General features: G+C 49.4%; 1 protein-coding gene across 2 annotated transcripts in view; it reads right to left on the bottom strand.

The window, feature by feature from the left end:
• Positions 1-670: 670 nt before the first annotated feature.
• The window catches only part of Slc4a5 (solute carrier family 4 member 5), a 78772-nt gene continuing 62734 nt past the window's right edge, over positions 671-16708 (bottom strand). For both annotated transcript variants that reach the window (XM_042273527.2, XM_076567014.1), the window contains 7 exons: positions 16094-16166; positions 10076-10144; positions 9319-9492; positions 8451-8606; positions 6282-6366; positions 5221-5288; positions 671-2211 (listed from right to left, as the gene is read on the bottom strand). In XM_042273527.2, the coding sequence (XP_042129461.1) occupies positions 5254-5288; positions 6282-6366; positions 8451-8606; positions 9319-9492; positions 10076-10144; positions 16094-16166 (592 nt within the window). In that variant the 3' untranslated portion in view covers positions 671-2211; positions 5221-5253. The remainder of the gene's footprint in view (positions 2212-5220; positions 5289-6281; positions 6367-8450; positions 8607-9318; positions 9493-10075; positions 10145-16093; positions 16167-16708) is intronic.

Below are 16708 nucleotides of genomic sequence, written 5' to 3'. Positions count from 1 at the left end.
ACCAGCCTAACCCTTTTGTATCTCAACACTCAGGTCCAAACCAAGAGTTTATTACATGTAAGTGATTCTGGGTCTCTTCTAAGCCATCCCCTCCACTTATGTATCACTCACTCCAAAGGACTTGCTTGCTTGCAAAATTCTCAACACACGTACCCTTGTTCTTCCACCAGTGGCTTTACTCTACACTTGTGGGTCTGTTTTAATGTAGATGAGTATTTGTCTGTGTGTATGTATGTGTGCCATGTGCATGCAGTACTTGTGGAGGCCAGGAGAGGGCCTTAGATCTGGAACTGAAGTTCACATTGTTGTGAGCCATCCTGAGAGTGCTGGGATGCAAACCCAGGTCCTCTGCAAAAGCATCAAGTGCCCTTAACTACTGAGCCATCTCTCCAGCTCCCTTGCTGGGGATATTTTATAAGTCAGGTGTGGTACATGCTACAGGACATAGCTGTTGATGTCCTTCAGTTATTAAACATGGCATAAAATAAGCAAGACACGCTGCACAGTGGTGGTGCACGCCTTTAATCCCAGCCCTCGGGAGGCAGAGGCAGGCGGATCTCTGTGAGTTCGAGGCCAGCCTGGTCTACAGAGCAAGATTCAGGACAGGCACCAAACCTACACAGAGAAACCCTGTCTCAGAAAAAAACAAAAGCAAACAAATAAAAAATATAAGCAAGACACGATTAAGTTTTATTGAAGTGCCGTTTACATTAGAAATGGAAAAAAAATATTCCTAAGTGAATGGCGACTACACCAACATGTTAAAGGCTGCTGAGGTTAAAATGTTCATTTATATACAAAATACAAGTGATATTTAAGGTCAAAATTACATGATTACATGATCAATTTACACCAACCTTTTAAAAGCGGGCTGGTTTCCCAGCTCGTGTGATTACTGGAGCACACCACCTCTGAGTATGTAACGACGCTACAGTTCAGTCTGGATAGAGTGCTAGTACAGACCAGCACAGCTTTGAAACGTGTATGCTGTTGTTGCCTTGGTACAGAGGAAGATAAACAATTTCATCTTGGGAAGGGTTTGGAAGAGCTGGGCAGTCTTCCCATCTGGGATGGTGTGTTTTCCAACCACTTGTATATAAAGTACTAGTTTTATTACGAACATTAGCTGCCTAGCAGGCAATGTTTGTGAGCTGGGAAATTTGGAACTTAGCTATTGCAAATATTGTTGTGGGGGGTAGATGGGGGTGGGGTGGGGCGGGGAGACCTACTCAAATGGATAACAAGTAGACTCCAGGTTATGAAGCCAGTGGCAAGTTTAAAGGGTCATTTGGCTGACCTAACGTGGCTTAAGAGTAGAGTTAAGCACTATTTTGTCTTAATCCACTCAGAGCCAGTTGAGGCACACGCCTTTAATCCACCCCAGAGACAGGTGGAGCTCTGAGCTCTGAGGCCAGCCTGGTCTGCAGAGGGAGTTCCAGGACAGCTGAGGGTACACAGTGAGTACCTATGTCAAACAAACAATCCACCCATGCACGGGTTCTTCCTTGAATAACTTTGGAACTGGCCGGGCCGTGTGTGGAAGGCCCAGCCACACTTCTAGAGGCAGGCCCACTGTACAGAGGACTCAACTTCAAGAGAACAAGGCAAACAGATGACTCAGCCATGTCCTAAGGTGCAAACCTCCAGAGCACACTCGGGCCTTCAAGTCATCTAGATTTCAATCTAACCTTTAAAAGATACTAGATCGGCAAATTTTTAAATAGAAGATACTAAGTCAGTATAGACTTGAAATGTAAGTCCACCAACTGCCCATTTATCTTACTTGTAACCTTGGAAAACATTTTTGTTCGTTTCAGAAGAAAGGTTATGTCTATGCTGGGTGGCCATGTGGTTCTGTGTGGGGTGTTTTAATAACTGCAAAGGAAGGGGAGAGGAGAGCTTCGTGTCTGTGTCGGATGTCACGGGAAGGCCTCCGGCTGTCTGTCTGGCCAGCGGGTAAGGAAACAAGTGAAGGGCTTGACACCCTCTAGATGAAGCCGGGGCCAGCCTTCACCCTGCCCTCAGCCCGGAAGAGCAGTGCTGTGCTAGAGGGTGGTCTCCCCGCCCACCTCTCTCCCACAGTCCTCATTGTCTGTGAAGTCAAGGTCGGACTCCATCTCTATCTTCACCTGCGGCACCATGAAGACTGGACTCCGTGAGTAGCTGAAAGCAGGTGAAGCCGGACAAGAGATTTTGAAGTGCAAGGTGATGCTGAGTAAGACAAACCAAGAAGAAAGAGTGAGTCTCGGGTTTGTTCAGCACCAGCCACAGAACAGGGGTCTAATGGGAAAGTTCTGTCTTTGCTTACCAGCTTATAATATTTTTTTATGTGTGTGGGTATTTTCTGCATGTATGTCTTTGCATCACACACGTGCAAGCTTTTTTTTTTTTTTTTTTTTTTTTTTAGAAAAAAATTATAAGCCAGGTAACGCTCTAGAGGCACAGATAGGTAGATCTGAGTTCAAGACCAATCTGGGCTACTTAAGTGAGACCCTGTCCCAGACGGATTATTTATTACATTTACTTACTTGTGGGTGTTTGGGGGCGGAGTACAAGAGTGGGTGTCGGAGGACAGTGAGGGAGCTGATTTTCTCCTGCCACCATGTAGGTCTCAGGGATTAAACTCAGATCACGGTTTGTTTGGTTTAGTTTGGTTTTTCAAGACAGGGTTTCTCTGTGTAGCCCTGGCTGTCCTGGAACTCATTCTGTAGAACAGGCTGGCCTCGAACTCACAGAGATCCTCTTGCCTCTGCCTCCCGAGTGCTAGGATTAAAGGTGTGGGTCACCGTTTCTTTGAACTCAGGTCACCGGGTTCCGTGGCAAGTGCCTTTACCTAGTGAGCCATCTTGCTGGCCTTTTTTTGTTTTTTGATACAGGGTCTCATGTAGCCTCAGACTTGCCTTGTAGCTAAGAATGCCCTTGAATTCCTGATTCTCCTGCCTCTGCCTCTCACAGCGGCATGGACTTAGTGCATCCGGGGACCCAGGTGTCCTCTATCTGCTGGGCTTCAGCCATTGCCATTGAATTGGTCCCAGCCTGTTTTAACCAAACGGCTGCCCAAGCCAGCTTTCTGAGTCATAAATCTGACTGTTCTGTTCTTATTGTTCCAAGGACAGCATCCAGACTCCAGAGCATGACAGACAGAGCCTGCTTGGTTTGAAATGGCCACTTTTCCAGTTGGATGGCCTATCAGTACGTGTGTGTGTGTGTGTGCTTTCAAATGTTGCCTTAGGCCTGTTCCCACGGCCCAGATGCCTTTCCTCCTCTGCTCTGGCCCAGTCTGTGCATCAGGCAGGTCTTTCTGTCCTGGATAAGGCTACTGTGATCAGCAGTCTTTATGTGTGCCCATGGTGCTGTGCCTTTGTCTACAAGTCCCTGTACAACTCTGAGGATGGCACCTCATGCCTGGCAGGTTTTTAAAAATTTATTATTTTATGTATATAAGTGGTTGCCTACATGTATGTCTCTACACCACATGTATACCTGGCACCTGAGAGTCCAGAACAGGGGCTCAGATCCCCTAGAACTAGAATTATAGATGGTTCCAAGCTGCCATGTGGATGCTAAAAACCAAACCTGGGTCCTCTGGAAAAGCTGCCAGTGAACTTAACCTGACAGCCATCTCACCAGCCACCCATCTCACCAGCCCCCCATCTCTCTAGCCCCCACCTCACCAGCCCCCATCTCACCAGCCCCCCATCTCACCAGCCCCCATCTCTCTAGCCCCCACCTCACCAGCCTCTCATCTCACCAGCCCCCATCTCACCAGCCCCCCATCTCTCTAGCCCCCATCCCTTTGACCCCCAGCCAGCCAGCCCCTCCCCCATCTCCTAGCCCCCCATCCCTCCAGCTTTGAGGCTTCATCAATGCCCAGCCAAGTCCTGTCACTGAGCTCTTTTCTCTCCGGAGAGAACGCCTCCTTCCCACTGTTCTCACAGATTTGGGGAAACACCAAGGCATATGGCAAGTGCCATCACCTGCTAACCAAAACCTCTGCACTTATTAACTGGTTCTGTGGCTCTGGGTAATTTTTCAGGTTTTTAAAAAAGTCCCTGTCTTGGTCCAGGCTCTTGCCTGCAGACGGAGTAGAGATCTGATTTAGTATAAGGTTTTTTTGTTTTGTTTTGTTTTTTAAATTTAAAGATGTATTCTGTGGGGAGATGGCTCTGGGGCTAAAGAGTGCTTTCTCTTGCCGGGGAATGCTCTTGCTTCCATGTTGGTGGCTCCTAACCACCTGGAACTCCAGTTCTGGAGGACCTGATGTCTTCTCTGGCCTCTACAGGCCACCCTGACACTGTGACACCCAAGCAGCTTGAGTCATATCCGGGACCTGCTATATGCAAGACTCTCTTCACGCATGGCACCTCATCAAGATCACCAAGGAATCAAATTGGTATGAGGGCTCTTGGCACCTTCCCTGAGGGGGGAAAAAAAATTTTTTTTTTCTGAGACAGGGTCTCATATAACCCAGGCTGGCCTTAACTTGCTCCAGACAATGGCCTTGAACTCTTGATCCTCCTGGCTCTGCTTCCTCAGTGCTGGATTATAGGAATGTAGCGCCGTTCTTGGTTTCACGGAGTTCTGGGGATTGAACCAGGGCTTCCTACATACTAGACCAGCATAACCACTGAGCTACCTCCCTAGTCCCTTTCCTGAGTGTTTCTGTCTCTACTTTCTAGTTCTTTTTCCTCAACCCCTTTTCTGTCCTGCGATAACTGACCCCACTCTTGATTATTCCTTAGAGTACCTCGTGTTTTGATCCTTTGTATTTACCCACCCAAGCTTTCAGTAACAGATAATTAAGCCATGTTTTCGCTGTTGTCTATGTTACTTTCTTTTTTCTGCGTTTACTTCCAGTACTCTGCAAGGTTTGCAGTAAGTTCCTTTTCTAAAGTTGAATTCCTTTGTGCATTGTAACCACGCTGACGACAAAGAGAACACACATTGATTACTTGATCTCCACAAGCAGATTGCTCACCACCTGTCTCCCAGTGGTGGGCCAGCAAAACTGGCCTAGTCTCTCAGGCCTTCAGCCATTGCCTAGTCTCTTATCTACCTCTCACGAGGCCCCACCCCTAGCCAAGAAGCTACCGGCAGCTTATGGCTGCTAGGGGAGGAAGTCATTTCCTTATGAGTGTACCCACTGAGAAGCTGGTCATGGCCCAGTCAATAAGCCCACACCCATGCACATGAAGAAGAAAAGTACCCGATGGCCTTTACCTTCGATCCAGTTCTGAGCCACTGAAGGAAGAGTCAGAATGAGTAACTCCAACTGGAAGATCTTTTTCCTGGGGGGAGATGGAAATGGCAGCTGTGAACGGGTCCAGGAGGGTTCAGGGGAACAGTCTAGCTCTCAGTACTTCCTCACGGTCTCCGTGTTCTGCTCTTCAATGCTGCAGTCAATGCTGCACATGAGGAAAACAGGGGGCCTCCCAGAGATGGGTGGCTTCAGGCTCAGTCCTTCACACAGGGGCTCTTAGCTCGCTAGGAAGGATTGGGGCATGGGGAGGGCAAGGACTAGAGAGGGTGACAGAAAGTGGGTTAGGTGAAAAAGGAACCTGAAGTGACCTTGTGCTATGGCGGAGAGCCCTCGAGGGCCCCCGAGGGTGCCGGCAGGATGTGCTGGCCACCCGGACCTGACCTGTCTTTGAGGAGAGTGACAAGTCCTGTGAGCAGAGCCCCAGGATCTGGACTCCATGGGATCTTTCAGAAGACTCCAAGGACAGGTTGGACTGTCTGTCACTAGGGAAGGATTAGAGGCTGTGAAGAATCTAGAATGCTCTTCGTGGGCAAAAGCTGATCCTTCCCAAGCAACTTCCCCATCAGCGGTAGCAGGCGCCCGTGGCTTTCACAGGCTCACAGCCTAATTTCAGGGCCGGAGTCGCCCAGCTGGGTCTCTAACGGGGAATGCTTAGCCCTGACTGGAGCTCTCAATCATGACAATTCCAGGAAAATGTGGGAGGCTCAGGGGCCACATTTGGACCGATGTGTTCTAAAACACTGGGGGGGAAGATGAACAGAGCCACGGGGTCCAAAGGAAAGTTAGGAATGGGGGGTCTTGTCTAAAGTGATGGCTGGAGGATGCTCTTTTATGGGGGGTGAGGTGTTTCCATAGGTGTGGCGTTCCTATGCTCTTGGCCAATCACTTTTATTTCTCCCCAGCACACGAGTCCTCGGCCTCTAAAACAATTAGACCACTGAGCTCCAGGGGAAGTCCCTTAGGGGAGTGGTGGACGATAGGCAGTGAGTAGGAAGGGAGAGAGAGCAGGTGCTTTACTTACTGGCAATGCAGTGGATACCGTTTTGGGGATCAGATGGGACACTTTCCATGGGGATCTTTATGACTGAGGGAGGAAGGAACTGGGGCTGGAGAAAAACAGTGGGAAAGCAGGTAAACACCAACACAAACACTCGGGGAAAGCATGTAAACACCAACACAACCACTCAGGCTTCCTCACTGAGACAGGAGATGCATGCGTGCGCAGTATAAGCCACTGTTCTCTTCCCACCCAGAGCAAGCAATGAGGGCCGCAGCAAACACCTGGGGCCCCTCTGGGCACCATGGCGCAGTAACCCACTGTTGTGGAGACCCAGGAGTCAGGAAGGAATTCAGCCAGGAATTTCACTCCCAACAGTTTAATCTGCCCTGTAAGCAGTCCCTGTGCGTGACTCACACTATAGTGCCCTTGTCATAAAGGCACCTTTAAAATGAGTTTCTGTGACTCGGATCTTGTTCTTCCACTGCATATATGTATCATAAAATGCAGAAGTGTTTTCTCTCAGACCTGGAGTAATTCCTGGCACATGAGAGTATCTCAGATGTTTACTGAAGAGATCAAAGAAAGAAAAAGCATTTGTCTAAAAAAAAAAAAAAAACTTGGTGGAGGGCAGGGCTGGAGAGATGGTTCAGCAGTTAAGAGCTCTGGCTGCGTGAGTTTGAGGCCAGCCTGAACTACCAAGTGAGTTCCAGGAAAGGCGCAAAGCTATATAGAGAAACCCTGTCTCGAAAAACCAAAAAAAAAAAAAAAAGAGCTCTGGCTGCACTTAGAGAAGGCTGGAGGTTGGTTCCCAGCACCCACATTGGGCAGCTCACAATCACCTCTAACTCCAGCTCCAGGAATCCAGCATTCTCTGCTGGCCTCCACAGGCACTCACATGCACATAGCATGATCAATCTTAAAATCAAATGAGACGATTGTTGGACTCTGCCCTTCCTTCCCTGAATCCTTCCTTCCTCCATAGACTGGCCTCAAATGCACTATGTGCCTGGGGATGCTCTTGAATTTCTGATCCTCCTGCCTCTACCTCCTAAGGGTTGGGATGACAGGTATGCATGCCCATGCCTGGTTTATAGGGCACTAGAAATCAAACCCAGAGCTTCATGCACACCAGGCAAGTGCCCTGCCAGCTGAGCTATATCCCCAGCCCAGAACATTTCTCCTTTTTTTTTTTTTTTTTTTTGGAAATTTATTTTTGCAAGGTTTTTACTGAAAAAAAAAAAAAGCTCATAAAATAAAATTGAGGGACCTCTCCTCTTGAAAGAAGCCAGCAATTAAGGATCAGGAAGCCATCACAGTTAAAGGACAACTTAAGCATTGCTCACCAGTTGGCAAGGATTTGCCTGTGAACAGTTTTCATTTGCAAGGGGTGAGATCCCTAGGACAGGGTAGGAGACTAGGGGAACTGGGCATGGTATCAGGAGAAGGCATGAGCAAAGTAGAAGTGGTTTTCTTAGTTCTCTTAGACAGTTGGCTACATGTCCATCTTGGGAGGTATTGTTCCCTTTGGGAAACAGTTGTCATCATTTGCAATGAGTGCTCGAATCAGAAAATCTTTCTGCCTAATGTTTTGAGATTTCCTATACAGTCTGGATTAACTCCTTGGCTCTTGAGTCTCTGTGGGTTTTAGGGCTGAGATACAAAAGGAACATGAGTAAGGAGAGGGGAAGGTGGGGTAACCAGGTGGTCATTCTACCTTCCGTGAAGACACGTGCCTCTCTCACGCCATCCCCAATACCCCGTGGGAGGCCCACGGCGACAGGGCAACCCACTTGGAGTCTAGGTTTGTTGTGAGTTCCCACTGGACACCTGCCACCCTAGGCCTACTCCTTTCTCTGGAGATCCTCCTTACAACTGCCTTCCATGTTGGAGCCTGTTCTGCCCCACACACTTGCCTTGCTGTTGAAAACGGTCCTGAGAACCCACAGTAAGAGGAGGGCGGGTGTGACCATCACCTGTTCCTAGGCAGGGAAGCTCACTAGCTCTGACCACCCTGAGGATATTCCCAGAAACAGATGGAGTCTCAGCACCCAAGACCACCACAGATGACATCCCTCCTGTGCCAGGTACTGTTGCAAGCCACCCAGAAAGCCACCCCGCACCCTGGCAGAAGTGGAGAGAGAGAGAGTCTCCCAGTCTCTGCCCTCTGCCCAGGCCACTCACTGTCCCCACCTCCTCGTCAGGGTTTTCATGGATCCCTTTCCTTTTCTTCTTCTTCTTGTCTGTCTCCTGTTTCTCCTTCTCTGGGAGGATGTTGTCAATCCAGGCCAGGTCGTGCTGGGAGAAAACCAAGTCCAGGAGCCTTCGAACAATGATAAGGCCCAGGATCTGGGGTGGGAAGACGGGCAGAAAGGCGGAAGTTTTGTGGGAGCTCAGAGGAAACTGTGAGCTTGTGTTTTCTCCTCAGTTGGCTGTGTTCAGGGACCTTTTGTGGCCAGTATCTTTGCAGCCATTCCAGTGTCCCCAAGACTAGCCAGTGAGCCCCAGAGACTGAAGCATCCCTAGTGCTGGGATTACAGCCAGTACCACCCTGCCCAGTGTCCATTCTTTTTTTTTTTTTTTTTTTTTCCGAGACAGGGTTTCTCTGTGTAGCTTTGCGCCTTTCCTGGAACTCGCTTTGGAGACCAGGCTGGCCTCGAACTCACAGATCCGCCTGCCTCTGCCTCCTGAGTGCTGGGATTAAAGGCGTGCGCCACCACCGCCCGGCACCAGTGTCCATTCTTAAGTTCGTGAATCTGCTCTCTGCCCGTCATGACCCATTCTTTTATGTGATGGAAGGTTTACTATTACACTTCTATTTCCAACCAGCTTGAAGTTCATCATGGGGAGCTTGGCTCTCTACTTTGTCTTACTTCTCCAATCCTGGCCCCATCCCTCTTGCCCACCAGGGAAGATTGGGTGACTTCTGCCTGCCCTGAACTCAGCATCTGGGCTGTCCCTGCAGGGTCCTGCTACTCTGGCACTTTTCTCTGTTCCCTGGCCCTGAACCCTCCTGGTGGCACTGCCCCACCCAGTCTGTTAAGGAGCGAACCCTCCTCACCATGACTGGGAAGATGATGGCGGCCATGGTTGACTTGAGGATCCAGAGTAGTGCCAGGCAGAGGATCTGCACCAGGGTGAACAGGTGGATCCGGCGAAGGGGTACATGGCGCAGGAAGGCATGGTCCGGCTGGTGCTTGGCTGGCATGAGGAAAAGCTTACAGCGTTCCCAGAACTGGTAAGAATACAGTATAGGTCTCAACCAGGAGGTCAGGCTCCAGGGCTGAAGGCTACAGATTAGAGGAAGTGATGACCTGGTAAGGCCTCTGAGAGGGGACTCCTAATCATGACAGGCTTTTAGGATCCAGGCATGTATAACACAGGGGAGGGGCCCTGAGCACTGGATAAAGGAAATAGCCTGGATAGTGACTAAAGGAATATGAACATGGTCCATATTTAAGGAAAAAGCAGCCAACTTAACAGTGGCACAAACTGCCCAGGGACCCTGGCCTCACAGTGAGCCAGAACAAGGCAAAATCTTTCCTTGTGTAGAGTAACTTTAGATTCATCAGAGTTAGCGTGACCTGCCTCAGTTTCTCCACCTGTAAAATATGGATCCAAGGGCCTAATCATACAGATTATATGACACCTGTAAAGTACCCAGTGTGGTCATTTTGTTGGCACAGTCAATGGAAGTGCATCATTCCATGATCCTCTCGTAGAACCAGGACAGTAAGCATTTAGAGTCTCGGTATCACACGACTAGACATGCAATGCTGACTCCGGGTCCCATCAGCCTGGGGAGGATACCACCTTACCTGGATGCCGTTGAGGGAGGCTACACCCATGTAGAGGAAGACGCCATAGAGCACTGGCATGGGGATGTACTGAAAGGAGAACAGAGGTTTGGGCTGGGGAGGGTCCTTGGCTATTTGATGATGGACAGTGGTGTTAGCCAAGCACAGAGGATGCTGGAGAGCGGACTTTGGAGGAGCTGAGGGTCTGAGAGCAGATCCAAAGCCAGAGGATGTGAGGGGGGCCATCAGGGTGGAACAGAACTCCTCCCACTTGGGTGGCCAAGCCAGCATGCAGCTGCCTTCCAGGACTGGCTGCTCTCCCAGCCACTCAGAACCTACACGATGTGAGTTACTCCTTCCAACAAGAGGGAGCTGCCCAGACTGAGCATTGACCCAGACTGAGCACTACTCAGTCTTACCAGATCCTTCCCACGTCTGCCTCAGCTGACCTGGGAACCTTGGGAAGCTGAGGAAGAGCCTGCCTTGCTCTCTCCAGGTGGTCCTGGGAGAACACTTTGGAAAGCACAGAGTTTGATACCAATACGGGTTGCCTAACTTATAGGTGCCATTTAATAATGTTGAGACAGTGGCTGGAGACATGGCTTGCAGTTAAGAGCACCAGCAGCCACTTCAGGTGCCTCACAGCCCCCTGTAACTCCAGCTCCAGGGGATCTCATGCCCTCTCCCGGCCTCTGCAGGCATCTGCATTCATGTGCACATATCCACACACAGATGCATACACACATACTTTTTAAAAGTAAAATAAATATTTAAAAGGAAAAGAGTGTCAAGACATCCAAGCAAGCAAGTGACCTCTTTTGAGTTAGACTGTTCAATATTTAAGCACTAAGAAAGATTTGAATCTAGATGTTGTAAACTTCAATCCCAAGGCATTTGAGCAAAAAGTTAAAAAGGGATTTAGATGGCCCTTGCATCTTCCTGCTAACACATGGCTTGTGGGAAATGTTTTAATTATAAAACAACATAAAAAGTCAATACGTTAACACTGTGCAAACTGCATTCAACATATGGGAGCAATTGAAAGAAAAGCTACAATAAGAAATAAAACGCCAGTATTGTGGCTCATCTGTGTGGGGGTTTTTGTTGTTTGTTTTGTTGGGGGGGCGTTGTTTGTTTGTTTTATTTTTTCAAGACAGGGTTTCTTCTGTAACAGTTCTGGCTGTCCTGGATCTCACTCTGTAGCCCAGGCTGGCCTCGAACTCACAGAGATCCGCCTGCCTCTGCCTCCCGAGTGCTGGGATTAAAGGTGTACGTTGCCGCCGCCTGGCGTGGCTCATCTTTGCAATCCCAACACTTGAGAGTCTGGGACAGCAGGATTGTGTGGAAAGTTTGAGACCAGCCTGGTTCACATCTCAAGTTCCAGGTCACTCAGGGGTTCACAGGAAGACATTAATTATCTTTAGCAAGGAAAGAACAAGGGTCGTGTGCTGGAGAGGTGGTTCAGTGATTTAGAACGCTTGCTGCTCCTCCAGAGGGCCTGAGCTGTGCTCTCAGTACTCACACTGGGTGGCTCACAACCGCCTGTAACTCCAGCTCCAGGGCGATCCACTGCCCTCCTCTGGCTTCTGACAGCGCCCAGACAATGTAGTATACACTCACACAGATATACACACATACACACAAATAAAAAGAAGTCTTTTAAAAAACTAAACAAGCCGGGCAGTGGTGGTTGGTGCATGCCTTTAATCCCAGCACTCAGAAGGCAGAGGCAGGTGGATCTCTGTTGAGTTCGAGGCCAGCCTGGTCTACAGAGCGAGATCCAGGACAGGCACCAAAACTACATGGAGAAACCCTGTCTTGAAAAACGAAACAAAACGAAACCAAACCAAACCAAAAACTAATCAAAATGAAGAAAACAGAGATTAGACGTGTGCCCCATTAGATATCCAACTGTGTCTGGTCTGTGTAGTGCAGGGATGGAATGAGAATGGACCCCAAGGGATCGAGGATGCTCGGCAAGCATCCTACCAGCTGAGCTACAGCCCTAGAATTTTGAAAACACAGCACCGGGAGCCCTGGGAAGTCCCTGACCCAGCCTCAGGGCACGGCAGTCCTTGTTGCCTCCTCACAGCTGCAGGGCCCATGCCAGCAGCATCCCAGCCTGCATGTCTGCTTCTTGGGCAGAACTCTCTCCAGCCCATTTTGTGGCTCTTGTGAGAGATTCAGTTGTCCGGTACTGGCGGGAAAGAACTTCATACTTTTGAAATCCTATCTTCAAAAAATATTTTTTTTTAATTTTAATTTTTTTTTTCCAGAGCTGAGGACCGAACCCAGGGCCTTGTGCTTGCTAGGCAAGCGCTCTACCACTGAGCTAAATCCTCAACACCTAAATTTTAATTTTTATGTGTGTGTGAGTGTATGCCACGTGTGTGTGGGTGCCCTCAGAGGCCACAAGAGGGGAGCTGGATTCCCTAGAATTGGAGTTACAGGTGGTTGGTTACGAGCTGCCAGTTGTGGGTGCTGGGATCCAAACGGAAGAGCAGGAAGCTCTCTTAACTACTGAGTCACCTCTCCAGCTGCCAAAGCCTTTATTTATAGGAAGGTGTAGACCTTGATATGCTCAAACCAGAAATCCTATGACTTACAGTCCTGATTCCCGATTGCAGATGGAACCCATTTCCTCAGCCATGCTTGGGAAGTACTGTGCCACTGAGCTCCATCCCAAGCCTCAGTTCAGTTCTTTTCTTTATGCTGCTATGGGCCTGATGCCCTGCACTAAGAACACAGACAACGTCAGTGTGGAACTGGATGTCAAAATTATGAGCACAAAAGACTGGCCATTATACACAGGATGTAATAGATGTGCCCATAAAAGAATCGATCCCATTGTAAATGGGATGAAAGAACAGAGACCATGGTAGAATTTTCTAGCTGCTTTGTGGTCAGTTCAAACACATAGAAAAAGGCCAGTGTGGGACGGCTAGATTGCTGGGTGTGCCCCACAGCTGGACTGGAGTCTGAGACTGTCCCTGGGAGATGGATGGGAGCTGCTGTCTGCAAAGTCACTAAATCACGCTCTTTTCAGACTAGTGGTTTTCTTGACATGAACACTTGTCAAACAGTATCAGGACAGACACTGATGGTTCTTTGGAGAGCTTTCCAGAAAAGTGACTATGCCCTGGACATTTAAAACACACTTTGGGGCCAGGGAAATGCCCAGTAAACACAGTCTCCTGTTGCTGAGCCTGACTATCCAAGTTCAACCCCCAGGACACATAAGGTGACAGGAGAAAACCACAAGTTGTGCTCTGACCTCCACACACATCACATACCACACATGCATGCACACACACACACACACACACACACACACACACACACACACACACAATGTGAAAATCTGGCATTCACGAGACCCTGAGTTGCATCCCTGGGACCATAAAAGTGGTTCTTGGTTTGCTTGTGATAGCATCAGGGCCTTGGGTGCGCTGGGTGAGCACCCCACCCCCGCGTTTCCCTCTAGGCAGGCACTCCACCGCTGCTCTGCGCCCCCAGTCTTCACTGCACTATTTATTCTGTGCCTAGGCCAGCACTGAACTCACTCTGTAGCACATGCTGGCCTTGAACTTGCGACTCTTCCTCATTTTCCCAAGTTATAGGCCTTGTGCTATTAGACCTGGCTGTTAAAAATGTGTTTTATTTTACTTGCATTCATTAAATCAATTTAAACATAATATACTATTTTTTTTTGGGGGGGGGACAGGGTTTCTCTGTGTAGCTTTGCGCCTTTCCTGGAACTCACTTGGTAGCCCAGGCTGGCCTCGAACTCACAGAGATCTGCCTGGCTCTGCCTCCCGAGTGCTGGGATTAAAGGCGTGTGCCACCACCACCCGGCTTAAAAAAAAGATTTATTTTTATTTTATCTATATTAGTGTATTTTTTTTGCCTGCATGTATACATGTGCACAACATGCATGCCCGGTGCCCACTGAGGCCAGAAGAGGGTGTCAGGGCCTCTGAAACTGGAGTTAGAGGTATTTGTGAACTGCCGTGTAGGTGCTGGGAACCAAACCCAGGTACTCTTTAAGATCAACCAATGCTCTTAACCATGGAGCCATCTCTCCAGCCTCTATTTTTTTACATTGATTGTGTGTGTGTGTGTGTGTGTGTGTGTGTGTGTGTGTGTGTGTGTGTTCCTGTGCAGGTCACCGAGCATGTATGAAGGTCAGAGGACGGCCTTTGAGAGTTGGTTCTCTCCCTCCACCACACGGTCCGGGGTATCAAACTCAGATGGGCAGCCTCAGCAGCGGGTGCCCTCACTTGATGAACTATGTCACTGGCCTGCAAAGAACCACTGTAAAATAAACAAGAAATACCTGCCCATCTGCGGGTGATCTATGCATACACAATGCAGACGCTCCTCTGAAGGACCCAACTCAGATGTGCCCGCCCAGCGTCTATTTTCAAGCCAGAAACACTTGTCATAGTGAGAGAATCATGTGCATCTGATGTTCACTCTGTTCTTTGCAAGGTCACCTCAAAGCAGCTTTTTTTTTTTTTTTTTTTTTTTTTTTTGAGACAGGGTTTCTCTGTGTAGTTTTGGTGTCTGTCCTGGATCTCCTCACTCTGTAGACCAGGCTGGCCTCGAACTCACAGAGATCCACCCAGCTCTGCCTCCTGAGTGCTGGGATTAAAGGTGTGCGCCACCACCGCCCGGCTCAAAAGCAGCTGTTTGAAGAGAGTAAGAGGCAGGAGGAGGGAATGGCAACAGAATCGGACCAGGTTTAGTAAGGAAGGAAAGTCCTGGGCTGCAGAGACGGCTCCTTCAGCAAAGCGTTTGCTGCACGAAACACAAGGCCTGAGTTTAAACCCCAAGATTCAAGTGAAAAGGCCAAGTGCAGAGGCATTAATCTGTTATCCCAGCGCTGTGGAGGTAGAGACGAGAGAAACCCTTGAGCTTGCTGGCCAGCCTAGCTAAATTTGTGAGCTCCAGGTTCAGTGGGAGACCCTGTCTCAAAAAAAAAAAAAAAAAGGTAGAGAAACCAGAGAGGTGGCTCAGGGGTCAAGAACACACTCTGCTCTTGCAGAGAACATTTTGGGTGGCTCACAAACTCCAGAAGAGTCTGACACTTCTGGCTTCCATGGATGGTCTCCAGACTCATTCACACACACACACACACACACACACACACACACACACACTATGCACACACACACACACACACACACAGAAAAGTCTTATGTGGGTATTGATAGAAGGACCATGAATAGGCAGGTGGATGTGGTAGAGAACAGAGAGTAGTGGGCCCGTCAGGACTACCTCACTCCTGACTGGAGAGCAGATCTCCCGAGGGACGCAGCCTGGAATGCACCCCTGCTGTGGTGTCCTTGAGTTGTTGGGATGTGAGTAAGAAGAGTTTTGAAATTTTTTGGGGGAAAGTCACTTGTGTGCCCAAGACACACAAGATGGAGAAGTAGAGATGGGACTTGCAGAGCTTGGGGTTCCCCTTTGCAAAGTTTACATTCAGAAAATGGGCAAAGCAAGAAGATCTGGAGTGAGCCAAACCACGGCAGTGTGGACCAGCCCAGCTCTGGGAGATCCGTGAGCACACTGCAGACCTCCCTGGGTTAGAATGCTCCCCAGAAAGGGGACAGTGGCCCCTGGAAGGGGTGGGGCAGAGCAGATATGACAGCAATAATCATATCAGACCATGTATAACATATCAGACCATGTATAACAACATATCAGACCATATATAACACCACCATTGCCTGTTTACATCTTGCCTTTCTTTTTTCTTTTTTTGAAGCTACCTTTTTTTTTTTTTAAGATTTATTTATTTGTTATGTATACAGTACTCTGTCTGCATATATGCCTGCATGCCAGAAGAGGGCACCAGATCTCATTACAGAGGGTTATGATCCCCCATGTGGTTGCTGGGAATTGAACTCAGGACCTCTGGAAGAGCAGCCAGTGCTCTTAACCTCTGAGCCAACTCTCCAGCCCCACATCTCGCCTTTCTTATGGCCTGCAGGCCGGTGGACCTGGGGCTTTGTGGGCAATGGGGCAGAGCCTCACCTTTAGGATGGGAGCCAGGAAGACGGAGATGCCTGTCAGGATGAAGACCAGGACACCGGTCACTCTCTGCTCCCTGGCGGAGATGAGCACACAGTCAGGGGCGACCTGGAAGGTCCTCCGCGGCCATCCCCAGCCCCTCCGGCTCCTCTGCTGGACTTGAAGTTTATAATGTCCAACACTGTAGACTCCAGGGGGGCTTCATCGGGCTCCGCCTTGCCGCCCAAGGCCTAGCTGACCTGGTTAGGGAAGGCGGGGAGCACCCGACCTGGGCCAGGGCATTTTGAGGTGTGTCAGGAAGGTCGTTCGTGCAGTGTGGTGCCTAACAGCTGGGACTCGAGCTGTGTGGACTTAGGCCGACTCGGCTCTGCTACCTACCTGTGGGCATCATGCCAGGCCATGAACACCCTGTGCTGACCACAGTTGAGATGCTGCTGACGACACTGCTATGTAAAGTGCTTGGCGCCCTGCTTTGGTGTTGAGTTCCTACCCCTGGGAATCACAGCTGAAGCTATGGGGCAAGAGTCTGCCGGTAGAGGAGGCAGCAGCGGGCAGGGGCAAGAAGGCCCTGGCACAACCCAGACTAGAGCTGTAGCTCTGGGTAGACGGCTTAAGTCC

The sequence above is a fragment of the Peromyscus maniculatus genome, chromosome 3 (genome assembly GCF_049852395.1).
Source record: "Peromyscus maniculatus bairdii isolate BWxNUB_F1_BW_parent chromosome 3, HU_Pman_BW_mat_3.1, whole genome shotgun sequence".
Taxonomy (NCBI): Eukaryota; Metazoa; Chordata; class Mammalia; order Rodentia; family Cricetidae; genus Peromyscus; species Peromyscus maniculatus.
The sequence above is the reverse complement of the archived record's forward strand: the minus strand, read 5'-3'. Positions and strand labels throughout refer to the sequence as shown.